The sequence below is a fragment of the Strix aluco genome, chromosome 28 (genome assembly GCF_031877795.1).
Source record: "Strix aluco isolate bStrAlu1 chromosome 28, bStrAlu1.hap1, whole genome shotgun sequence".
NCBI classification, from domain to species: Eukaryota; Metazoa; Chordata; class Aves; order Strigiformes; family Strigidae; genus Strix; species Strix aluco.
Genome location: NC_133958.1, coordinates 4,607,590 through 4,634,578, shown reverse-complemented (window position 1 = coordinate 4,634,578; position 26,989 = coordinate 4,607,590). Strand labels below are relative to the sequence as shown.

At 46.6% G+C, this 26,989-nt stretch overlaps 1 protein-coding gene across 16 annotated transcripts in view; it reads right to left on the bottom strand.

The window, feature by feature from the left end:
* The window catches only part of LOXL2 (lysyl oxidase like 2), a 63,949-nt gene that overhangs the window by 19,629 nt on the left and 17,331 nt on the right, over positions 1-26,989 (bottom strand). For all 16 annotated transcript variants that reach the window (XR_012621056.1, XM_074808082.1, XM_074808087.1 and 13 more), the window contains 3 exons: positions 22,894-23,333; positions 20,271-20,446; positions 4,763-4,974 (listed from right to left, as the gene is read on the bottom strand). Coding sequence is in view for 15 of the 16 variants with exons in the window: in XM_074808082.1 (XP_074664183.1) it covers positions 4,763-4,974; positions 20,271-20,446; positions 22,894-23,254 (749 nt within the window). In the remaining variant the exon portion in view is untranslated. The remainder of the gene's footprint in view (positions 1-4,762; positions 4,975-20,270; positions 20,447-22,893; positions 23,334-26,989) is intronic.

Below are 26,989 nucleotides of genomic sequence, written 5' to 3'. Positions count from 1 at the left end.
ATCTTCTCCCCTTCTGCTTGCTAAGCTTTGCTGACAAGCTCAGCAGTTGTCTAGGCTCATATGGCTCACAGCCACTGACTAATCCTTTCTGGAACCAAATTTCTCTGGGTTGAGATTAGGTCCAAATACGTCCGGGCTAGAGATAGAGATGCAATTCATCACATGATGGGGAGTAAATGCTGTGCTGGAAAGGACGGGAGATGGGGCAGGGCTGAGATCTATCCCACAGAGCAGCGACAGGCAACCTGCCTGTCCTGTGGGTCAAACACTGGCTGTCAAACTCCAAGTCCATCAAAGCAGAGCTGTCAGGAACCCCGAATCAACAGAAAATGAATGAGAAATAGGAAGGGGGGACAAAAATTTAGAAAAAAAGTTAAAACAGAGGATGCAAGCAGAAAGGAAGTGCCAGCCACTTCTCAGTTAGAACATCTAGTTCAATTTGGACCAAACCTTGAAGACTTTTCTTTCTTTTAATTAAACTACCCAGGATACCACGTGTCTTCCAAAAAGCCATGAAAGCCTCTGCCCTCGGGCTGCTGGGGCTCAGCACTGAGGATCCACTTGAACACTGACGTACGCTGATGCTGGGAAGCAGCTGGACACCACCCCACACCCCCTCAGCACGAGCCAGCGCTGCCCCACCACCTTCCAGTCTGTGGGCTCAGCATGGAAGTGACAACCTGAAGGAGCATTTCCACTGAGGGCCCTCCGCAGACATGCGCGGAGAGGTCCACAAACTCCAGAGCAGACAAGAAACACAGCCTGTCTTAGAGAAGTAATTATGGGGATGCCTTATAATAGCAAACAATGACCTCATCCTGGAAATTTCATGAGGCATTAACATCTGGTTGGTATTAACAGCCCTTAGTAGGCTGGGGAGAAATAGCCAGAGAAAGCCCCACCTCATTTCCCCAGACCAAATATATTAAAAAAAAAAAGAATACAGATGATCTTTACAGATAGAAACTCAGGGCATTCTTGTTATTTACTTTTTAACACAGAAAGGGTGCAACCCACCTCTCACTGGCCTTGGTATGAGCCAAGAGCAATGCTGCTCAGATCAGAGGTGTGAGCGAACAGTCATGCTGTGAGAGCTCAGCCAGCAATGTTGGAGTCCAAACCATTTCTACTGGTGAGGAGAGATGGACCTTCATCACATAAGCTTTAAACAGAGACAGAGCTTAAGCCCAAAAGGGCTGTGGGAAATGGTTGAGGGTTTAGCTGAAAGAACCTTGCTATGTAAGAATGCATCTGAGAGGACTCGGGAAGCAGAGAGCAAATCATTACACACGTACATGCCAGGAAAATTCACCCAAAACACATTGAACAGAAGCTGGTGAACTCCTCTTCAAGGGTGTGAGCATAAAGTTTCTACCCTTGAGAAATGCTTCAAGCATTTACTGAAGTTAACAAGTTTGCTGTCTTCAGCCTCAGGGAGGCAGAAGAGAAGCCAGACCTGCCACAGGCCTTAAGAACCTGTCTTTGCTAGGGAGAACCCAAACCACGAGGATTTCTGCTACAAGTGGAGAAGCGATGAACCACCCCACACATCTGACCAGATTTATAATGTTACGAGCAGACTGGTTAAACTGGGAGATGCTGTTTGGACCAACATTGAACAAAGTATCTGAAACTGCTGAGCTCCCTCCATCCAACTCTTTGACAAATCACAAAGCTGTAAGGCCTCCAAAAGGCATCAGGTCCATCTCTCTGCCTTAGGCATCTCCCATCACTACCTTCTATTCTCCCCATCAGCAAAATGCATTTAATTCTACTCTGCTTTCTCAACCAGAGCAGGAACTGGGAGGAGGAGTTAACAAGCGGTGCCTATATAAAATCACTTTGAAGAACGAACAAGAACACGGAAACAACATTGAAATTTGTTTCGTTTCCTAACATAAATCATGCTGTCAACTCCAGAGTCTAAGTTACATTCAGGAATAAAACCCTGGCACTGGGACAACAATGAACTAAGTTGTTTTCTTTCAAGCGAGATCCATCTGCAAATCATTTCACCTCCCACCATTGTGCAGAAGCAGCGCAGAGCATCGGCTAGCTCAGCATGCAAAGCTGTAGTTTGCGGGGAGCAGGACTGGTGGGGATGTGGGAAGGGGGCACTCGCAGCCCCGGCCAGCAGAAACCTGATCCCAGCCTGCCTCCCAGCTGCGGAGCAGGAGCGGGAAAGGATCTGCTCTTGGGAGAATGGTATTTAGAAAATAGGGAGAGCAAAGCCTGAGAAATGAGAAGAACGTTTCTGAGGCTTCACATTCACATGGAGAGAGGGTTTAGAGTTCAACTGACCAGCCAGAGATGAACTCTTCCCTCTCCAAGACAGAATGTGACCAGAAAGCGTGTGGGATAAAGCACAGAGCAGTCTCTCATGGCCCAGGCGAGCGGGTGGTCATCCTTCCAGATCCTTCATCATGAAACAAAGATCACTCGTGAAGTTCCCAGCCCAGAACTGGGAGGTTTCCCTCACCAGTGAGGTTACCAGCAATGCTGGTTGTACACGATGCATCTGCCAGTAGCACAAAGCACAAAGGCAGATGCCCCAAGAAAGAACACAGCTTTTAAACTATGCTAACCAAACAAAACTGTCTAGCTGGCAAAGTTCTACAAGTTTCTTCCCTCCAATAAAATGACATCCTGTCTTCTTCCATCCTGGGATAATATTCAGCCTATTTTCCAAAATACCCTTCTGTGGGTTCAGGAGCCCAGCAAGCCATTACTGTTTGCCGAAAACACACAAAGGTGAGGGAGGTATTAGGGCACTTCAGCAACTCGTCTGGCTCGTAGCTGAGATCTCCAAGCCTAGCATTTGTAAGCGCCGAGTATTCATAACTCCAGTTCCGGGGAATGGGATTTTCAATGTTGCTGAATATTATGCTGAACAACTGTGCCTCAGTTTTTCCATCTCTACGTGTAATATCACAAGAGACAGGACAATTACCAAGCACCCTGTTATTTAAGGCAGATGGCTCCAGCTGCTAAAGTTAATGCTTTTCTTGGAAACACCATGACTGAGAAGCAGGAAAAATCTACTTTGTCTTACTAGAGGTAATTTATTCTGCCCTCCTGCTCTGATGCAGGGGATGGAAATCTCAGAGCTGAGACCAAGGGACACACTGCACTGATGGGAGCAAACGCTCCTTTAACTGGTGTCCAGGGCAAAACATGAGACTGCCTGGTAGCAATTATTAATTCACTACTCATCTCCCTGGGAAGCCTGAAAACAGACTTCCACTTGGGTTATTTATTTTATATTCTTTGTGCTGCTATGTGGCTTTACGCTATTCCAACCCAAGGACCTCTTCAATTGATCACGATCTTGCTAATGAAAGAAATGAAACGTGGCCAGCCAGTTCCAGAGGGAGCTTTCAGAAATAGCAATTGCACAGGCCAAAAGGAGCAGGCAGGAAAACCACAACTCCTGCCTGGAGAATTCAGTTCTCCCCCTAACCAGTTGATGCTTTCCCACTCCATAGGTCACAGTGTAGGAAAGAAACAAGACAGAATTTCACTTGAACTATTTTGCATCTGCTTTAGGGTGTTATTCCTAGGGAACAGTGTAGGAAGAACCACGTCTGTGATGAAGGCTGGTAACAAAATGCAGACTGAAGCAATGACAACAAAAGAGACCAGAGCTCCTGGCTTTCAAGAAACAGGAAACGCAGCCTAAACCGATCAGCTTGCAGCTCTGGAAGACACAACATTCTCCCTATGGATCATTATTTTCTTTCCTCATTTTAAAGCAATTTACCATTATAGGATGAAAAAGCACCACCGAAATCACAACTGCCCCAAACTGCATCCTTCTAGAAGCACCAGCTCAGACGCCGAGGAAGCAGCAGCGCTGGGAGGAGCAGCATGGATGCACCGCTGACATTTTCAACTCAGCACTCAGCTCAGAGCAGGCTTTAACGGACCGAGCAAGTTGTGCAGCTGGAGATGGCTGGCAGCTCTTCCAGCCCGGGACCCTGAGGAATTGCCAGTGCCAAAGGAGCTGAACTGGGGTTAACAACAACGGGAGAGTTACTGGGAAATATTCCCCTGCGCAGACTGCTCCTTTGTGGGTGATTTGGCAGCTGGACACCCACGAACCACGGACGGTGAGCCCCCACGAGAGCCAGAGCAGCTGGAGAATGTGGGTAAACATGTCACAAGAGGTGTGAGACCAGGAATTGCATGCAGGAGCAGGAAGGAGAAACGTGGGCAACCGAGCACAACAAAGGCCTGTTTTATGCCGAGATGATTTGGTTGGAGCTTTCAGTACATAGCAGGTCTGATCCTACAGCTGGCTTTCTGCAGAGGGAAGGGGGAAGCTGGTAGATTTTTCCTGCAGCTGATGGGTTTACTGGGAGATTGTGATCAGTTTGTTCACATCCATCCATCCCCTGCACACGACACAGGACCTACCACTGGTGGAGGAAATGGCTATCCTATAGCTGGTAAAAAAAAAAAAAAAGATTTCTTGAGCTAACTGTCTACATCTCCTATGATAGGAACTATCAAATACTACAACTGATAGTGCACTAGTTCTTCAGCCAGAACAGTGAGGATCAAACAACTCCCCTGTCTGCACACGGAAATGCTTGACATTTCAAATATTTACACAGAAGGAAAATCTGATCTGAAGGAATGAAGCAGTTGGAGGTTTTTCTACCTCAAGGTCTTCAGTGTCATTTGACAATTTGCATTTTTGAACAAGGCCCCAAGTGTTCAAAGAAACATGCTTGTGTCTCGTACAAAGCTCTGCTCTTACTTGTAGACGTTGGTGTTGTATTTCCTCTCGCTCGGAAATCCAAACATGCCACAGACAACTCGGGAATTTTTCATGGTCCAGTGCTTGTCGCAGATCTGCTTCCAGGTCCCTTCGTCTTTCACCTCCACGTAACCCTCCGTGACAGGCACCCGCTTGCGGTAGGTGGCCAGGATGGCACGGATCCTTACGTCTTCCACCTGGATGTTCATGTTCTGTAAGGGTAAAAGAAACACGAATGATGCTGGCTTGTAAGGAAACTGCTTGTGTAGCTTCGAGGTGGGAAACAAAAAACCAGCTCTGTTCAGGGCTGAACAGAGAGAGGCTGAAGGGAAGAGCTGTTTAGGGAAAGACACAACAGGGAAGCAAACAAACCTTTCCACCTTGTGCAAATCCATCCTCCAAAGGAGGATGCTTTTTCTTTCTTTTCTTTTTTTTTTTTTTTAAAAAAAGCATTATTTTACAAATGGCTATGTAACAAATCTCCTTTGTTACTTAAGTTGATTGAAGTGCTTGTTTCAGAAGCACAGCGGCCTTCATTTAGTCTCAGCTACTATGGAAGTGAACTAAGCTCAGCTTTGCTAGAGCCACCTTCATGCTGGCAGGGTGCGGGGATGTGGGTGCCCTGGCAGGGAAGGACAGGGGGGGCTCTCCTCAAGCTACTGGGCAGCCCTTCCCCACCTGGGAAAGCTGGGATCCCGATGTGCTGACACCGGCATTTCAGCGCTTCCCCAAGCCGGGTTCCTCCTCCAGCTGAAGCGTTACTTGGGACAGCAAATGAGTCATGAAGGTTGAATGGATTTCACATTTGGAGCCTACGTGAGGGCACTGCACAAACCAACCTTGCAGGGACCCGAGCCCAAAAGCAAAGGCTGACTGGAAAATATCCGCTGTGGCAAGCAATTACAAAAGAGCTACTGAAAATTTTATGACTTGCTTCCAGGAGACCTTTTCTTGTCAAAAATGTATAAAACCACGTGGTTCTGCTAACAGTTACATCAGAACTGAGGAATCCTCCCCTCCCCTCGCTCAAATTCAATCAATTGGAAAAGAAAAACGCTGAGAGCTTTAAAGAGAAACGGACCTCTGGTTCCCGATCAGCGGCACGCAGAGGTTCTGAAGCCGGGGGAGATCACAGCAGGACGTGCAGAGTCCTGCAAATTACACGTGGCGCTTCCATTCTCCAGATGCTTCCCCGACACTGATGCAGCTAACAGAGCCCGGGCAAAGGGAAACCAACTGCAGAGACAGAGCCTGCTGGGGCAGGGGCAGGCATCTCCTCCTCATCCACACCCCTGCTACTGCTCCGCTGCAGCACCTTGGGCAAGTCACTTAAGGCTTTTTCTCCCCCCACCTTTTCTTCTCTTCTCCCCCCCTCTTTTTTTTTTTTTTTTTAATTTGTCTACATTTACCACCAAGTTGTACAGCAAACCAGATCACTGATTCCTCCTCTCACCTTCAGCTGCAGGAGTTCAGCCTTCCAGCAATTTGGCTGGAGCATCCATGAGACACCCCCATGACCCCAGAAAACAGGACCCTGTGATTTACCCAGTAGGACAGTGCTGCTTATACAGGGTTCACAGTTTGGGCTTAGGTTTTGAAAGCCCTTATAGTCCCTCAAGAAGAAAAAATAACCACAACAATATCCAGGTTTGTTACATCTGAGACACTTTAAGGTGCTCAGACAAAGGGTCTGATGCAAGAGTAAACTCATACACCTCCTGTGCAGCCTGGGAAGTCCATCTGCAGTACAAAGGGTTTCTCCTGAATTTGACAGATTCTCTTGAAATAGTGCATAGCGTTTGATTACGTGCTGTCAGGAAAGTATCAGAGCCTCTGCGCGTTGAAGGCCTCCCCAGGCTGGTTTCCAAAGCCTGCAGCTCACTTTTCCCCTGATGCAGTTTATGAAATGTTTCCAGCTCTTTACTTGATGGAGAAAGCATGTTTACCTGGAGCTACAGGCCACTGCTGCCTGAGAGAGCACCTTGTTTCTCTGCTCCCTCTACCTTGCCTTAGTTTCTTCGCCAGGAACCAAGCAGTAATCAAAGCCTTCAATCCATTTGGAAATAGCTTTGACTGCTGAAGATCTAAAAGTGTTTTTAATAAAAGCCTATTATAAGGACAGAGCGCCAAAGCTTAAAATTGCATTGGAAAAGCACATGAAAAGATAGTAACTAAAGGAGGAAATTTGCATTGACAGCTGAGAAAGTGGGTGAGACAGCCTAAGTGAGTTTTTCTGTCTGTGACTGCAGGATATAGCCACCCTATATAAAGCTCTAAGTACGTTTGCTACACGTAGTTACGTCAGAGTCGGCCCTACTGCATATTAAAGTAACTGAAATGGAACATTTTCCCTGACTAGACTCAATGTCAGCAACATGCTAAAATCCACCTGTGGTTTTCACTGACAGCCACTTCCATTTTGCTTGAATTTAGACAGGCCGGAGGCTGCAGCCGGTCCTCGGCACGACGGAGAGGAGCAGCGTTCAGAACAAAGTGTGATTTCATATTCAGGAACGATGTTCAAGATGCCTGTGTGTTGTGAGGAAGCTGCACAACAGCAGTTGCTGGCCCCATTTGAATCGTGCAGAGTGCCGTTCCAGATGTGAAACATCTGTCTGATGCTTCCACCGCCGAGCTGCTGAACCCTTATTCTCACGTTGCACCGATTCGTCATTGTTAATACATCGCTATTCTCACCGCTGCACCAGAGGTCTTCACAGGGATGGAAGGTGGTGACAAAACTGGAAAGCCTCCAAGGTAAACAGGGGACTCAAAGGATGGGAGAAAGAATCCCAGAATCATCCAGGTTGGAAAAGCCCTTGAAGCTCCTCCAGTCCAACCATGAACCTCACCCTGACCGTTCCCAACTCCACCAGATCCCTCAGCGCTGGGTCAACCCGACTCTTCAACCCCTCCAGGGATGGGGACTCCCCCCCTGCCCTGGGCAGCCCATTCCAACGCCCAACAACCCCTTCTGCAAAGAAATCCTTCCTAAGAGCCAGTCTGACCCTGCCCTGGCGCAGCTTGAGGCCATTCCCTCTTGTCCTGGCGCTGGTTCCTTGGCTCCAGAGACTCCTCCCCCTCTCTGCACCCTCCTTTCAGGGAGTTGTAGAGGGCCAGGAGGTCTCCCCTCAGCCTCCTCTTCTCCACACTAAACCCCCCCAGTTCCCTCAGCCGCTCCCCATCAGACCTGTGCTCCAGACCCTGCACCAGCTCCGTTGCCCTTCTCTGGCCACGCTCGAGTCATTCAATGGCCTTTTTGGAGTGAGGGGCCCAAAAGCCATGATTCTGTTTCCCTTTGCAGATTGAGAAATACAGCGCAGAGAGAGCAAACTGCTTTTCCAAAGGCCACAAGGGCAGGAAATCGCACCCCAGTATCCTGAGGTCCCAACTCTAACCTCCACGTGAACTTCCCTCCTGCAGCAGGGAACATCTGCGACACTTCCAGCATGAAAGCACTCACATTCTGATAAGCACATTTGGGGTTTTTTTCTCCCTCCTGCTCCACCGACCTAGCAGGAGCTGTGTTGCACAAAAACAAAGACATGCAGCCGGTCTCTGACAGCTGCCAATAACAGATGCTGAGGAAAGAGCATCTGAACGGGGCAACACGCTGCAACTCTTCCCTGCTGTATTCCTGCAGTTCCAAGCATCTGTATCTCACAGACTTTCCACACCAGAGGGTATATTTTAATGTTCAAAACCCTGGATCGATTTGAGAATTTCTTGCTGGGATTTATGATATCAGAACAACAGGCAAAGAAAGAATCCAGCCCACTGAGTCAGAAAAGGAGAGGAAAAAAAAAGTCACAAAGTTGCAAAAAAATTAAAACTCTTGAAAAAAAGCAAAGCTTGGGAACGCTGTTAGGGACCTGATGATTTGCCTGTTATTTGTGCAATTAGTTCAGCAGCTTAACAAATAAAACCAGGTTGTTTTGTCCATTTCCAGAAGAGCTCTGACCGCTGCAGGAGTGGCGATGTGGGATTCCCAGTAAAGGATCCCGGGGTGCCCGTGACCCAGTCTAGGACTGGAGGTGCCTGCATTTCCTACTCCCAGGCTGTGTGTTTGGGCACGTCTGTTCCACTCACCGCTCGGACTGGGTTGTCGTTGCTGGTCATTTTATACAGAAGTGAAAAATAAGGTGCAAATAGAATGGCTTGTACTTGGACTTGAAAAAACAGGGTCAGAGCCAGCGTGATAGCTCCGGCACTGCAGGCTCTGGTACAAAGGTCCCACGACACATCTCTCTTCCCCTGGAGATGCTGACGTAGACACAAAAAGAAATCCTGTTCTGACCTGGGACTTTGATTAGCAAATCTAACTCTTCTGTCGTGTTTTTTTTGCCTGTATTTGCCATGGAAGGGGGCGGGGGGGGGGGGGAAGAAAAAGTGAGCAAACTAGCAAGAAATAAGCCATCATTTAATTCCCTCGAGGGTATTTCAATCCTCAGATAGCTATAGCAGACCGGCATGCAATGACATTTTCATGATCTGTCTGGGAGCAAAACCAACCCACATCCAGTCCCCTTTCTGCTCACAGAGAGTAGCTTTAGAGCAGAGAATTATTGATCTAGGGTTTGCACTGAGCCTGAACAAACAGCAAAACGTCTGAGAATACAACACGCTGTAGACCTCAGCTGTATATTGGAAGATTAAAGAACAAAGGGTCAAAATAAGTATACTGTAGGTTTCTCAAAGAGAAAGGACCACTAAGAGCTTTCTCCCAGTAACTCTTTGCAGAATTGAATTGTTTCCTTTCACTGCAGAGTTTTTGTTGCACTGGGAGTATTCAATAATGCAAATACAGGCAGACGTATTTTATCTTCCAACACCAACGTGTAAAGCAGCTGGGCTAATGGTGAAAACAGACTCCACATAAAAATCAGAAGCAAACAATACTTAATAGCTAGAGCAGACTTTTTAAAATCACCCTCTCCATACTTTATGTACACGTGGAGACAAACGCCTACAACAAGCTGTCATAGCCACAAGGAAACCTCATCTCTGAAAGCTTTGCTTATGCTCACATTATTGCCATACACTGAAGCTACAGGGCAGGCTGGTAAATCCTCTGAAGGATATCTGAGGATCACAAAGCAGGTATCTGCAACCACCTCAGAAGCTGAATGCACATCTGGCAAGCTCCCACCCTGAGCATCAACCATAAAGTAAAGCCTTCAATATTTCAGGAGCCAAGCAGTCATTCACCAATACTACCTCTAGGAAATAAAACTAGGTTGACTGCACCCCAAATTACAGGTAGGAAAATAGAGGCCCAAGCCCCAAAGCCAGCAGAACATGGTTTGCTCAGTCTGAGGTTGAGGAACACAAAGCAGGGAGGGAGGGAGAAAACCACACACAAACCCACAGCTCAGCTTCCTTGATACAAGGGAAAAATGCTGCTGGGGATTTCTAGCCCCAAAGCAAGAGAAGAGACCAAAGCCAGAAGGAGTTAACTCTCATGGCTCATGCATAATAGTCCTCCCCTTCTCAGCGAGCCTTGCGAAATTTCCACCTATTTAGGCCAACAGCTGTGGAGATGTATGTGCCAGCCCTTTTCCTCCCCCCCAAACTCCAAGTCTTAGAATTCAGCTACTAGTATCATTCAGACCTGGCTCTCCAACTTCTCCTTTGCTTATGAAACAATCCCACCCACACACTCGAGGTTGAATCAGCTCTTGCCTTTGCTTTCTGCTCCCCAGAACGCTGCTAGTTCAGAGGACGGCGTGTCTTGTGTCGCTGACCCCGTGTGTGGAGTTTGCGGCTCTGCTCCATCACTACTGGGCTCATTCGTCAAGCCGCAGCTTCACTTTCATCAAAAACATAATTTCTGACATGGACAAACTCCATTAAGGCAGCAAGCACACAAGCAGTAAGAAATCCTAGGCACTCTTCTCCTGCTTAAGCCTCCTTAGCCTTGAAAGGTGTGAAGAAACAGAAAGCTGGGGATGGAGGGCAGGGGGAGGAAGTGTAGCACATCTATTCCTAGATTCAACGCTCTGGCTTCCACATCAACATGCTTTTCACTGGAGCCACTTGACTGCATACAGTGATATAAAAATCAGATCAAGCTAAAATAACTCTGTGGTCTGAGGCTGAAGAGATCCTGCTCAGTTCTGCCACAGATCTCCTGTGTGATCTCAGCCACAAACTCACTCCCCCACCTCCTCGCTGTCACCTCTGGCCTCTTGCTCACACTTCCTCGCCTCTTCTGGAGAGGGAAGACAACGCTAAGCCCATCTCACCTACTCTGAATCTCAAAGCCTCTGCAGCAAGGGCTTCACATCCATATTTGCCCAAAGCAAAGATGTGATTTCAGTTGGGACATCCAATATGACTACAATACAAATTAGTATAAAAACAAGGAGGAAAAAAAAGCATCAAGCTATTTGGGGTTGGGTCATATTCCCCTCCACCCCGCTCCTTTCTTCGCCGAGAGCCACGTCCCAGGCCCACACTGCTGCCCCTCCTCAGTCCCGGACACAAAAGCCCACCACAAGCCAACACGCTGCGCTCTGTTACGAAACCCACGAATCTCAGCTTCAGAAAGCCGGGGCCTGCCCAGAGACAGCAAAAAGAAAGGGGTTTGTTTTTGAGCTTTCACAAAAGGATTCCTGGCTCAAAAAGTTTTCACATGAGCCTCTGCTGCTTTTGTTTCCACTCTCTGAACCAAATGCTTCCCCATGGCTCCGGATCTGATTGCAAAAACTGACACAACTTTCATAACGTTTGCTTTCAGCTTTTGCCATCTGCTTTGGGTTGGCAGAACAATTATGCCCAGGACAGCATGTTTGTGTCCTCCTCCACTGCCCCAGCTCAGCGATACCCCCTCTTCTTACAACAGCCCTGAGGATGCCCAGGGATTGATACAGGGAGGAGATCCCGTTCCTAGAAACCCGACTGCTACTTGGCAGACTGCAGACACTACCCTGGTTCTGCATCACTGGCTCCTGGCTGAAAGCAAAGCCACAGCAGCTGGGGTTTCAGAGGGGCTCTTCGGAAGAGCATCTCAACACTCACTTTAAACCCACTCCTACGTGCTCAGTGACGACATTAAGAAACCAGCTAGAGACCTGCACGGGGCAGGCGGGTCTGAACAGCTATGGCTGTGTGTGTCTCCCCTGCGGCCAGAGAAACTGCTCCAATGCGGGCAGAAAGGTAACTGCAATGAAATTTTGCTTGTCTGTATTTTACTTTATTTTTTTTTTTTTAAAAAAAACCCAAACCATCACCATGAGTGATGCTAAGGATTGTAGAGCAAGAGAGTGGAGGGATCCAGTACTGGCTCTGTCAGCTATCTGGTCACGAGGTGATTGTACGAACAGCTTGGGCAGAGGTGCCCTTCTGACCACAGATCCTTGATTTAACAAATGCAAGGAGCCTGTGTGCTATCTCTGTCTCTGGCTAAGCCATGTTCATTGTTCTCCTGCTTTAATATCCCCTGGGATCCACTCAAACTGCTCTTTCCTTCCTTATGCCTGACCTATCCCACTGCTCCTTAGATGCAGAAACCTATTTGTATCATCATTTTTCATTTACAGTGGAGCTCCAGGATTTCTTGGCTTCCCAAACACCAAGACATTAAGGCTGCATCTTGGACAAGAAATTAATTGATTTTTTTTCCCAATTAAGAACATAACATGAAATCTTTCCACAGAGACTTTGTTCATCCCAGAGGCATCTTCTCCGCTGTATTTAAACCCTTCACTTCCACTGAAGTCTCAGCTACCAAGTGTTTTCCCTTGAAGATGACTTTTTTAGAAAGCTCTCTCTTCACATACATAGGAATGGGCGGAATCTGTTTTCATTTAAACATCTGGAGCTGTGCCTCTGAGTCACTAACACGGTCCCAGCTGTTAAATAAACATGGTGAAATAGATGCTGCAAGACAAAGACACATTGCCTATGGGGGACTGCAGTCCCCTGGGAACGTTACGCTGTATTGGACTGCAAGCACTTTTTGTTCTGGGTTTGTGCAGTATAAAAGGGCAAGGGATGAGAGTGCAATTCAGGATTAGGGTCCAGGAGTAAATACAGCGATTACAAATGACAAAAGCTGAGGCCTTTGCTAAGCCCTGAAACGCTTCAGCGGCAGCCTCGTGACTGCCCATGCAAAGCAGGCTAACGAAAAGCACCCCAGAAAGGAAACGCTGGTGACAGAAGCCAGCGAGAGAAGGCAGGAGCACTGAACCTGGGCGAAACTTTGGCACGGGTGGGAGGCCCAGCTTAGGACAGGACGCTGCTCTGTTCTGTGCACATCATGGCCTGAGGCTTCCTTGATGAGCAAAGCTTTTACATTCTCCATTTCCTTTCTACTGAGCTATTTTAAAGACAATCTGGATCAGACGCTGCAAGCTGGCCAGATTTATTACCTGACCTCTGCACTGCAGAACAGAACAAGCTCATACTCTGTTCTCAGGCCGAGTTAACTATCGCCTGGTGTAAGAAAGAAATGGCATCACATCCAGCACAACAACTCGGGCCCTGGATACAGTCGGTGCAAGGAGACAAACAGGTGAACTGTCCCCCGAGGAGCTGCAGTGAGCCAATATCAGCCTTGGCACTTTCTCAGCCCTGCCAGTTCCATAGCTCAGACCTCTCGCCAGATGACAAGCACCAGCTCTCTGCCCAGCAAACCCAGCACCCTGACATGCCACAAACCATCACAAAGAAACCATTGAGGCAAGAAGTTAGAAACTATCTCACACACTTTAAAATTATAGCACTAAAGAAGCATGGTGGCTTACCCCAATGGCAGCTTAATTAATATTTGTCTGGAGTTAGCTCCAGAAGAGACACTGAAGACCCTTCTAGACACAGAAAGCATCAGCATTTGTTACACATGGGTTTATGTTTAGAGAAGTAAACATTTACACCAAGGGGAAAGCAATTAGAACACTGTTGTCATAACAAACAGGCAAATAAACCTTTTATTGTCAAACATTCTTGAGAACTAGACAGCTGAGACAGAGCTCAAGTCTGAGATGGTGGTGACCTAAGTTGCAGCTCCCCACAGTATGGAGAGTCTCCACTGATTTGGGTGGCAAAAAGCTGGATAAGAGGAAGATCTATCTGTGTGCCAGGCCACAAACAATGACCCCGTCCTCCCCTCCTTACACCTTCCAGTCAGAAGTAGCTCAGTTTACAGGAGCATTTTTTATGGCCTCGCCCACAGAGCCCAGTTTAACTGAAATCTCCTGAGCAGGGCTTAGCAGTGCCCTTTCCCACCAGTTAAGAAAGTTGGACAATATAGTTCAACCCACTTTTAATCTCGCATAACCGGGGCCTTTGAGCCACTAGGCTTTGAAGTGAGATTTTTTTTTTATGCTTCACATACACCCAAAAGGAAAAAGGAGGACAGAAATAGCAGCACAGCCTGGTATGTTTAGCTAGACCTTGTCTGCCCACCGTCTGGCCAAAGCTACGGTCTAGTCTCAGGTACCGGATCTATTTGTGAACTTGTAATGGCTGCAGCAATTTGATATATTTAGAGTACGTCCTATTTGAAGCCTGTGTGTGTGCACACAGAGGAAGAGGGTGGACAACAAATATTTTATTAAGGAAGTTTTGGGGGATAGGTTAAAAAAAATACCTATCGTGCATTTATTTAAGAAATATATTAAGGGTAGGAGTTAGTTACTGTGGTCTCAAAATTGCTGGTCAACCCAGTAAAGCAGTCACAGGTGGGCCTGGGCTGCGTTTGGACAACACAAAGTGGCTACATGGACTGCTTGAAAAAAGCAGGGACAGCATTCCCTGCTTATGGTTTTGTGAACACACATGAAACCATTTTGATTTCAGAGCTCCTGGCATCCTGTAAAGACTTAGGAAAACTTTTGTGACTATGCCCACATTTAAACTGCAGGCTTTGGCACCGTATGAAGGAACCTTAAGGCAGGTCCACGCTACCCACCCGACCACTTTCAGACACTTGTGAACTGCAAGACAAGAAACGACTGACAGTTGTACTACACCTTCTGCACCGATTTTATCCTGCTCTTTATACCTTTCGCCATCGCACGTCAGCGCACGGAGGCGTGCAGTTCGGGACAGCCTAGATGCAGATTCTGCTCCCAGCTCCTTTCCTGCACTCAGCTAGCTCCCAGAACCTGGCTTGTTGGCTCCCCCCACCCCACCTGCGAACAGACACAGTGCTTACCTGGGGCAAAGACACAGCACAAGGCCCCATGTGCTCAGATATCTTTGGCTAAAGCGGCAGATTCCACTTGTTATATTTTACAAAGCTTGAATTACTGCAGTTCAGTGTATATATTTAAAACACTTACTGTCTGTCCCTCCCAAACTCCATCAGTCAGCAAGCAGTTTCTGCGTTCTCAGATATGCTTTAAGCACTTAAAACCAGCATGATTAAACTTTTCTTTTCCTCTAAGCTCCCAAGATACCACTCACAACGTGCCTGCCACATTGTAACGCCTACAAGAGTTACCACCACGACTAAAGTGGGTAACGTGCTCTGCCATCATGGTCAGACCAAAGTTGTCCATCAAGCCACTAATGTGAATTAGAGTAAGCAAAACAGAGCTTTTACTCCAGGCTGTGGCTAAAAAAGAAGAAATGCAAGCAAAATCAAACTCTCAGTTAAACAATGGTGTTGTTTTAACAACAACTTAGGCCCTGTCATACTGGACACGCAGATGCCTCCGTGGAGGACCACGTCAAGCAGGTTCAGCACCAACTTGGAGCCCCCCACCATTCACAGGGCTGTGGGCAATTAACCCAATTAGTGGGTTAAGCCATGCTCAGCCATACACTTGCAGCACTTCCAAGCACAGCTACTGTTTTTTCTTTTAACCCTTTCAGGATGTGCAGCTTACTTGCACAGAGCTGGCGTCCGTAGGAAGAGAGAGGCTGCGATACCAGCAGGGTATGTACCTGTTTTTCCCCTCCTAATGCTCCCGGAGACAAACAGGCAGTAACAAAGTCAAACCACAAGCCCTGCTCTCTCCATTCAGGTGTATTCAGCCTACATAATTTAAAGAGGAGGGGGAAAAGCCCCTCTGAAAAATGCACTTGATGTCATTACACTCGTGTCAGCATCAGACAAACGCTGCTCTAGATTTGAAAAGGTGGGCAACCTGCAGTGTTTATGCAGCCACTGAGCTAGAGGGGTATCAGGCTAATTCTGGCCAGGCAGCAGCCTATGAAAGGGCTGTTCTGCTCTGCACATTCATCACCCTCCAAGAAATAATCCTTTGAACAAGTCCCAAGGCTAAAAGCTGCAGTGGCTGCGGAAAACAGCAAGCAAAAATGATGGGAGCTTCTCTGCCCTTGAGCAAGAGACTGATGGATTTCAGACCTGTCCCAACCCTGGTCCTGTTACAAGTTAACCTCTTCCTGCCCATCTCCCATCTTCTTATCACAGCTCCTCCATCACTCACCCTAGACTGAAACATTTCACTTCAGCCTGTGACTGGCAACTTGTCTCACAGAAGCAAGGCTCAGGCACTGCCCCTTCCCAACAGGCAGGGAACGGGAAGGCTCAGGGACAGGAAGAGATATGACGTAACCCTCAAAATATGAGCCACGATAGGAAAAGATCTGTCTGAGCATAAATATATATAACCCAAGTGGTTTATGGTGGTGGAAAATTTCATCCTATACTACTTTATCTGCAGCTTTTCCAAACTGGGAAATGGATGTATGTACGTTGTCCAATATAAATAAACTCTGCTCAAGGGCTATCACGTTGCTTTTAAGAGTGTGAACTTTTTCCCTGTCAGATTTGAGGAAGCAAAGCCAGATTTGGGCAAATGTCAATTTGCACAGCCCCTCTGAGCTGGAGCCCTGTCAAAATGAAGTCAGATGTTGTCTTATACCTACGGACTTTCCACATCAAATCTTAGCAGCACGTGGCAACTCCAGAGAACTTAGCACTAAAGGGTCTTGAAGACACTTTCTAAAGGATAGATTTAAGATGGTCCGTCTGTCCCTGGCAGCACAAACACACAGAGCTCCCTATTCCAGGCAAGGGAAATCTGAGCGCGATGGCACACGTTTGGCGATGGGTTAACCAGGCTGCACAAAGCACATCTTTCCCCTGAATGCTGGCAACAGGAAAGCAGAACAAAACGGCTGCTCCTACCCCACCACAGCTGACTGAAGTCAGCGCTGGCTCCTGTTAGTCTGCTGGCTGTAAAAACATCAGTTTACATCAGTTAATCAGATCCATTCGGGAATCATTACAGTCGTTAGTAACTAGTGTGGGAAAGCAACGTTGGAAGGTGCAATTGAATACATCAGCTCTGTCCATCATCTTAAACCAGGACTATTTTGAGTAAAGCCTGGTTTTAAAAGCAGCTTAAGGGCAAAGGGAAATATCCTCCGTTGGAAATTTCAGTGGGAAATTTGTATTGGTTTACCTCCGTTAGTGCAATAGCTGAAGCCAGGGGACTGGTGGAGAGACCTGACCACAGCATTGCTGCTCAGTAGAAAATTCCAGGCCCCTCAACCCCTGATCTCATTCCAAAGAGAAAACATCACTTGGGCAAGCTGTGGGCTACAGACTAAAGAACCCAGAGGCTTACAAAACGGTGATGTTTCCTCTGGTGAATGTGAGGTATGATAGACAGAATTCCCAGGCATGTTAGAGAGGGCAAAGACTTTCAACTTGCATTCACACAAGCCTTTTGACCTCCCCGTTTTGGAGTTTATGACCCTATGAGTAACCCTGCTCATCATCTTTGACTCAAACTATGTCAACGCCAGCTGCTAATGAGATAAAGCAAAGATTAAGAGGAGGAGGAAAGCTGAGAGGGGGAAAGAGTTTAAACATCTGACAGCTAGCTGTGACTGAAGAGTAATTCCACAATGGCATCTTAAAAATTTATAGCACATCACCTTTAGCCTTAATCCTGCTGCAGTGAAACCAGCAGAAAAAGAATCCTTTCAGCTGCCAGTGATCTTGTAGGGATATAAGAAAAATCAGCTTGGCTTTGCAGAGCAGAAGCAATAGTAAGTTTTTCACAAAATTCAGGCAGCGATAGGAAAGGGAGAAGCACACCCAGACAGACATGGACACATAGAGCTGGGGGTGAGAGCAGCCACTGCCTAGAAAACGGGACACTATTTTCTACCACCAGGCCAAAGTCACAGGGACAGCCAGGCTGACAGCTCTCAGTTTAGTGCAGGTACATAAAATAAAGCTATTCTTCTATTTTACCTTTTTCCCCCCACCAGTTCAATGTCTTTATTCACCAGTGCCCCTCAGCAATTGCTGTGAATGCCATTACTTGTCACGTCAGTGGATGCCTTTGTCCATACGTAGCTCCCACGAGCTGCCAGGACGTGGGGAATGTGACTTCTTACACTTATTTCTCCTGAGTGACCCTGCTGGCGAGTCAGGCTTCTGCTGCATGGACTGCTTCAATCTCATGATTCATTTTACTTATCATACGTGCAGCTTAAGCCCCCACGCAGCACCAGCTAGCCCTCAATTACCCAATGTGTTCAACTCATTAGTCAAACTCCAGTGCTTAGCTAATGGAAAAGCAGAGCCCTCCGAAGCTTTTATGATTAATATCTGAAGCATCTTAGAATGAAGTGACCTCCGTCTAGACTAAAGCATCTTTTCTCCCAGGCCTCTGTTTTGAGGATTCACTGTGGCTTTGGGGAAGCAGCCTCTGCCAAAGCCATCACTGATGTTCCATGATCTCGCCTCATTCCCCGAACAACAACCGTGCCATTGACAGAGGCAGCTTGGGATCCCTCTGGGGAGGCTCCTCTCCCTCCTTAGCCAAGCGAGGCAAGGTCAAGGCAACCAAGAGAATTTCAGCTCTTGCATCCTGTATCTGCAGCCTTATACAGGAGCCTTCCAGGAAAGGGCTGAATGCTGCCTGCTCACCCATACAGCGCTCTTCCTAAAGCCTCAGCAGGGCAGCGAAAGCTTGGACTGAGCATATTATCCTCTCTTGTCAAGCATGCTGCACTGCATTAACCTCCAGTGGAAAAATCTGGTAGAAGAAAATGCTGGGAGATGCTTTCTAAATCAGTGGCTGTGAAGTAACTGCTAGAATAATTTTGTTTTGAAGTGATAAAGACAACTGCATCCATTGTTTCAGATCATGAACAAAGCCAAGATTCAGCCGTGGAAACCGCACGGTGATATACAATACATCCTGGATTCCCTGGCTGCTTAAAATAAGATCTGACTGTGGTTACTGGATAGGATCTTTCGATAAATTCTGACCAAGGGCAACCACTGAATTCACGTACTGAAACACCAGAGCATCCGAAACAAGGGAGATGTTAGCTGAGTCACCACAAATACTTTCCAACCTGAAAAGCTGAAGGAAAAAAACATGTTTCTTCTCTCTGAAGAGCTCAGCCCAACTTCTTTCCAGCCCAGCATTCCCCCAGCTCTTTATTCTGCAGATATCTAACCAGTCCACTGGAAGGTGATTCAAGCATTTTGCTTCTGCCATTTCCCCAAGAGTCTCAACCTCAGCCTAGCAGCTAACCCAGTCACAGCCCAGAACCCTTCCCCCAGGGACCAGCCCACATTTTCCTCTCTTCAGCTCCTTTCATCACTTCCAGTACTAATCCCCCATTCCCACTGTCCTGGTTTAACCAGGATAGGGTTAAGTTTCCCCAGCAGTGGGGGGGGAGCTCTAGCCGGGTTATTCAGATACCATGCAGACGTCACATCCTGGCAGGTCACATTTTTCCTGGCGCGGAGCGCGGTGCACTCGTGGTTTTGTACATCGTGCTTCAAACTGCTGTATTTGGTAGCTATTTTGCTCTGTTCACTGCTATCACTATTATTGTTATTGTTGTTGTTGGTTGTGTTGCTATTGCATTGTTGTATTAAACCTTTCCTTATTTCAGTCTTGGGGCTTTGTATTTCACTCCCTTTGTGGGGGAGGGGCAGCGGCCGCGTGGTCTCAGACCCCGGCAGGGGCTAAACCACCACACCCACAAATGTTTCCATACAGTTATCATGGTTACTTCATCATTGCTTAGCCAAACCGTGCAAAAATATCTTTATGTCTTTCCTTATAAATCCACCCATTTCAAGCCATGGTTGTAAGCTCAATTCACCTCCAATCCAACCCTACCTGCTGACCCCCCTGTTATACCAGAGACCTCCAAATTGCTCTCAGTAACAAAGGGGAAAGAAAACTCAGTAATTTAGTACCATGAACCAACAAAGTCATCCAGATGTAACGTCTGTGAATGCAGCACACGTCCTGTTTAAGTTATTAGAAACATAATAAACCAGTTTTCAATTCTGAAAATTGATTGTGGAACAGGAGCAATATATTTTCTGCTTACGCTATAAAAAAATCTTTCAAATTCTTATTATACATACAAATGCTCTGAACAGCTGAAATTGAAATCTGAAAGCTGCATCTTTAGCCAGCATCTAGGAACACTGTCTAGAGTTTGCTTTAACCACAGTGTGCAGCTGGGATAACTATCACATGCAGCAGCAGACATCCCTGTCCACAGAGGCTCCTGATCAGCAGCTTGCAGTTTTAAGTGTGTTTACCTCTATTTGGTTAAGCAATGAGTTGTCAAACTTGAAGCCAGGGATTCTCTTTTCACTGCAGACCACTCCCACGTCTTCGGTGTGTTTGCAGTCAGTTACTCCCCAGCCATTGGAAGTGCATGCTGCCAGGGTGGTCTCCTTGCCATTACAGTGGACATTGTCCATCCAAATTTTCCCTGAAGGGAAAAGAAAATAGAACTGAGACTCACAAAGAGGGTAAATCTGGATTGTACTGAAAGCAAGTAGGGCTGCTGTGCTCTTACTGTGTCGGGGAAGAGATTACTGCTAAAATAAGCTAAGGAACATCAGTGATCCACCTCAAGTACTTACTAACTGGAAACTGCTCTGCCCCACAGCTTCCCCCTCCCTTATCTGCATGGTAACAAAAAGCTACCACCAGCCTGCAGCAGATCTCCGCTGCAGTCCTGCTCAGAGTGAGGACTGACCTCCTCTGATGACAGCCACTTCAGAGCACGCAGTGTCACCGGGTCCCCTCCATTCGGCTGATTAGACCCCACCCTCTAATCACCCTCACCAAATCATCCCTTCTGAATTTAAGGCTTCTCTTTACATCACTTCTCATTTATCAAATCCTGATTAAATCTCTTGTAGGAGACAGCTCAAAGTTTTGATTAAATGCCCTAACTTTTTAAAGCAGATTTTTGCAAAAGCTTTAACAAACCACTATGGATTGCAGCCTCCTGTTATTTGTGTGCTCTTTGAAAACAAATTGCCAGGTCCAGTTTCCAGACTGTAATTACCAGTTTCCCTCCAGCAAAAAGTGTGTGCGTGTACACACGAGCATGAACATGTACATGCATATATATAGGATTTTTTAAAAATTAGGTCCCACAGAACTCCCTTGTAAGATGAGCAGACAAAAAATCAAAAGGTGTCACCTCCAAAGTTTAGGCCATGTTTTTCCAAGAGCAGTTGAGTGCAAAAGACCCAACAGCATCTCTGAGATTCACCTTTTCAGAGGGTTCATTCTCCCTTTGGAAATGTGCTGGGCACATGCTGCTCCCCTGCAATTTGCCACCTAAATTGCAGGGAGCAAGGGCCAACAAGCAATTCCCATACTTTAGGGTACCAAACACTTTGCTTGTCTGAAGAGTAACACGTCCTTTGGACAGAAGGAACTGCTCGACCCTCAGAGCCATGAGGAGATTCTGTAGCTGTTTCCCTTGGCTGTCCCAGCTTTGTTCCAGCAGCCCGAAGACATTCAGCTGGTTAATCACCTACCAGCCCTTGACGTGCTCCCCAAACAGGAGAGCAGAAAGAGCTCCCACAAAGCCTGGCTCTGTGGTTTGAGGAAGGTATGATCCCCCCTGCGCGGGCTCTCTGCATCAGGATTTACCCAGCAGGCAGAGAACGCTCTCGTTAAATCACATGGCAATCAGTTTCTGGTTTGTTTTCAAATGTCACGGCCTCTTCTTGCTTGGAAATCTCCTGCTCTACCCCAAGAGCCAAAATCCACAGCTTGGGACAACGTTCAAGGTTTTACATTTCAGTCAAGTCACTGTTAAGGCCTGCGTGCTCTTTCATGGGCAAGTTTATAGGTGTGAGCACTAACGAGTGGTGCTGAGTAACAGACACACAGCACGTCTATCCCTGCTGCAGTGGAAATAATCTGCCTGTGGGTTACATCAACAGTGTGCCAGGCTTCAATGCTTGCAGAAAAAATTCTTCTTAGGTCAACACTTAACTAACAGCATATTAAAAGACGACAATCAAATCTGTTGAGCTATATACTATTACAAAACTATTCTCTCTCAAGCACTATGATTTTAAGAATTCAGTGCTACAACTCACAGTCACCTTTCCAAGTCTTTGTTCAGCACATATTTGGGAACAGGGTGCAATAAGGTGCGATCTGCAATTATCCACACATCCATCAGGTACAATTTCGAAGAGCAAGAAAGGATGTACAGTTTGGGGTGAGGGCAAATAGCTTTTCCCCACCAGGAACAGCCTGAGTGCGTCCAAGAGGATTACTATAAATATTATTATAATAAATATATTATAATAAATAAATATAGGACATGAAGTATGCACACTCTTTTGGGTTTTTATAGGCTGGTCTGCACCACAGAATATGATGCATGTGCTTCTAGAGGGCTAACGGGGAAAAGAAAGATTTACATAGCATCGCATAGGCAGTCTGTTTAGAGCCTAAACAGTTGAGAGGAAAAAACAAATAGGGGGAAGGAGTGTTTAGAGGCCCTGTTTGACTCACTGCAAGGCAATGGAGGTGTGAAGAGGGAAATGGATCATCTCTACATTACACTTGTGGGTACAGCTTCCCTTTCGACTAGCTGCTGAAGAGTCTTCTGCCCTTAGCCACTGCCAGCTGCTCCCAAGCATCCCCTGCCAAGTTCACACACCGCAATCTGGTCCTTCAGCTCTTAATCTCATCATTCCTTAACTTGTTTCAGTCAAAACAAGCAATCACCTATTATTGAAGCTATTTAATCTGATTTAAAGAAGCCCTGCTTTCCCAGGAAGCTATTTCAGTTACAGTTGCAGGAATTATCACTACATCTTAAATTTGAGTGACAGGTCAAGAATTACTGGGGGTTGGAGAGAGAGCCAGTACAGTACCACTGCTCTGGAGTGACCTTACCTTCTCCTTTTCCATACTTGGAGCTCGGTAGCCAGGACACTGCCTCCACGTAGCCCAGCTCCCTGCAGACCACGTGCGCAGCGTGGATGGAGAAGTCATCGTCGCACACCGTGCCCCACTCGCCGCTGTAAAACACCTCCACTCTGCCTTCGTTGTGTTTTCTCTTCTGCCCTGCAAGCCGCAGCTGGATCTTGGGAACATTTGCCGGTCTCTGGGGGGGCTGGTACACTTGTGGGGGTGGCTCAGGGTAACTGGGGAGGTAGGGCCAGTGTTCGTACTGAGCAAAGCCCAGCGGGCTCAGGGAGATGAAGAACAGCATGATCAAACAGTGGTTATGGGTAAAACCCAGGAATCTTTCCATTTTCAGTGCTCACAGTTCTCAGAGCCAAGTCCTCTGCTAGCAGCTGCCAATCAGTGCAGGTAGGTACTGTGTGGCCGTCCTGAAACAAAAGGAAAGTTTGAGTAAGGCTTGGTAATGACACAGACTTCATACCTCTTGCTTCAGCAGGGAGTACAGCTATGGAAGAGACTATGTCCCATGCTGCCTGTAAAAACCAACGTCAAGTAAATTATTTCTTGTGGGGTGAACGAACAAAATGAAAAAAATACCCACCCACATTAAAACCATTTGTAAGTTTAGGTCAACTTGCCAAATAGTTTCAGCTGGAAAATACTTTTTTCCAGGCAAAATTATACAGGTTGTAAGTGCTAGCAATCGATTTCCCTATTTCTCCACAAATCCAGTAGTTCAGTGGCTCCAGCAAGATATGGCAAACCTTGGTTCAACTCCTACCAGGACTGAACTGGACCATTTTTCTCTCATACCTCCTTCAATAAAGAAGCCAAACCCATCACTTAAACAGTGGAAAACCAGAAGGGTAACGAAATGTATTACAATATGGTCAGAAGTGAGGTATTTATACCGAAGTCTGTTTTCCCAATACGGTGATAGAAGACTTATTTCTGTCACTGCACGTCCTGTTTCATCTGCAGAGAATCAACACATGTTACTGTACACAGACACTCTGCAGAAGTAGTCTTGGCTAACCTTGTCTGTCCGATGGTGTAGTGGCTAACGGTTGCCAGTTTTTGGTTGCTAAGTCTGGATAGAAACTTACTTTTGTCACACAAGTGCTATGTCCTTAAATAAGCTAGTCTTTTAAGGTATGAACCAGCAGCTTTTTGACTCATCAGAGGAATTTCGTCCAGACGCTGTGCAGAGTTTAAATCCTGGTCCTTTTCTGCCCACTTCCCACTCACATGCTCCCCAGCCTTCATTCAGTCACCCAGCACATGGAGTGGTCAAGCAGCACACGTGGGGGTTGAGGATTCAATAGTTTCCAAATGAAGCAATGCCAGAGCGCAGTGGGAAAAAGCTCCCCAGCCCTTTAAAGCTCCATTATTTCCTGGCAACCACCAAAGGGGAGGGAGAAGGGGAAAGACTTGGCTCCAAAACCAGATGTCTAGAAGCTAAAATCCTCCAGTATTTTTGCTAGGTCTTTGCTATCCCTACAAAATGACCAAAAGATCACATCCTCGTATGAAGACTCAGCCTTTCAAGCTGCCTAATGAGGAGATGTATCAGGAATCCAGGCAATTAGCCTGAAATCCAAGAGACATCAAACCTCAGCTCTGACACTGACCTGCTGCATGACCTCAGGCAGGTCACTTCCAGGGCTGTGCCTCAGTTTCCCCTTGTGTTAAACAGGGCTGGTGATCATGAGCTGCCTACTGAAGTGCTTTGGGATCTGGGGGTGAAAGGCATTTTCCTAAGGAACAGACAACTGAAACAGGAAGCGTATGGGTTAAAAGCACTGGCTATCAGGGGAGGAAATGGGAAAAGCAAGGGGAGACTTTACAACGGGTCTAACTAAATCCAGGAGAGGGGGAAATATATGGCAAAAAATTAATGGAAAATAAACATTTGGTTTCAAGGAGCCACGTACTTTCACATTGGTTTCACAAGACTGAGATTTGTAAATTTTCATTAGGCATTCAGAGAAATACTGCTACGGAAAGAAGGTATTTTTCAATTTTTTTTGCAGGTCAGGAGGTGAGGCTGAGAGGGAGGAATAAAATAAAGTCCTGCACCACGTCAGAGAGAGTTGGAGGGCAAAAGAGGAGGGAAGGGCAACTGCTTTCACAAGGCTGCTCCCCTCCAGCAGCAAACAAAGGGGATTTCCCCAAGCAAATGCAGTGGAGAGGGCAGGATACATGTGTTCTGTAAAAATAAAAGGCTCCTGAGTCGAGGCACATTAGTACTAGTCAGACATGTCTGACTTTAATACCTACTAGCACTGATTTTAAAAGAAACCTCTTACAACGTTTTTCATGGATACAAGATGGTTTTTAGCCCAGAGGATAAACACATGGGCAGAGCAATTGTCATGAACAGTATAAAAATCTTCGAGTAACCCCCTTAGCCAGATCATAGCAGAGAAGAATAACATATGTTAGTTATAAGTAAAATTACTGAAGGGGGGTGTGTAACTTCAAGCTTAGCAGAACTAACTTCAAGCCTAGTGGTCTTCAGAAAAATCTGGTTTTCAGTTTTAATCTTCTTTAAACATCTGTTTTGACCTGCTTCATTTTATGTGGCTGTTGTTTCTTGCTACCGCATAAATTGGAATTTAAAAGCTTCAGCAAACGTTAATCAAAAATTAAGCTGGACCGAAACAATCCCTCTCCAAAAACTAAGATGAGGGGTAGCAGGGCCCTGACTTAGCTTAAAGCTGTTGGGTTTCTAAAGAAGTCGTTAGAGCTTTCCCATGGCTGTCCCCCACACAAGAACACAGTGCTCTGTTTATATATTGCTGGGTCCTTCTGAAGTGTCTGGATGGCCTTGCTGTGTAGCAGGCCACACGGAGGATATCTGAGAAGGCCAAGGCAGATAATGTGTGGTGAGTAGCCCTACAGTCAAGTCCTGAAGGACCTCTGGCTCTCAAGAGATTAGAAGGCACGTCAGCATAATTAACAGAATATGCCAAATTCCCCTCTAGGTTACGGGTTTGTTTTATGATACTCCAGAAAGCTCAATAGTCAACTAAATAAGAATTTTTTACAGGAGAAAAGGATCAAGAAACAGTGTGTAACCAGCAGGTCAGCATGTTTTACTCATCCCTCTCGTGCCAAGGCAAACAATGACCAGCGGCGAGCTCTGCGCTCAGGTTAATAGGGGTCTTTCATGATCAGAGGCCAAGGAATAGCTAAAAGCTGTGCAACACCAGTTTCCAGACCTGCTTTCTATTCAAACCAAAGCTCTCGAGTCATTTTACTGAAGAACTTCAGCCAAAAGACACAACAATTTGGGGAAACCATTCAGAGGCAGGATGTAATAGTTACCAGCTGAGAGCGGTACTCCCTGAAGCGTTAATTAATAAAGCAGACAGACCACTGCAAGATGCCAGAGCCTTTCAAAAAGTCACAGCACTGGGAGACCTCATGGTCCATGAGCAGCTGGGGAGGAGGGTCACAGACTTCCAGGTTACTTTAATTGATACCAAGATTAGTCAGGGAGATATTAATTTAGATTATAGTAAACAGAGTAGGTGGAACTTTCACTCTTGGCAAAGCCTTGCTGAGTCAGACACCCCAGGAGCCCCAAGACTCCAGAAGGCAACTGTAGGCAGGTTTGCTTTTGTTCCCCAAAAGCTTAGAGACTTCAGAATCAGGCAAGACAAAGAAAAAAAAAAAAAAAAATCACCATTTACCATAGAACTGAAGAAAACCTGGCAAGGGAACGTAATGTTGCCTGAGAGCCCCCTGCTCCACAGAGGGAAGCATGGCTAGCAAAAAGGAATTTTAACAAGCCTGTGTGAACACAATCCCAAACCTTTGCTAAGGAAAATGACTCGGGGCACACACGTTTTGTGCTCAGGTCATACAACGTCGTAGCTCGTCTTTGTCAGGATCCTGCAAGGATCAGGAGGGGCTCCTTGAGAGCCCAGGGAAGGTCCTGGAAAAGCATTCAGAAATCTCCCTTCTAGTCCTATTCCACCTGTGGAAGCAAATCCTGGAGGAATTCTCCGTAAGATCAGAACAGCAGCAATCCTGCACGCTTCAGGAGACAACACTGCAGTGTGTACTAGCAACCACA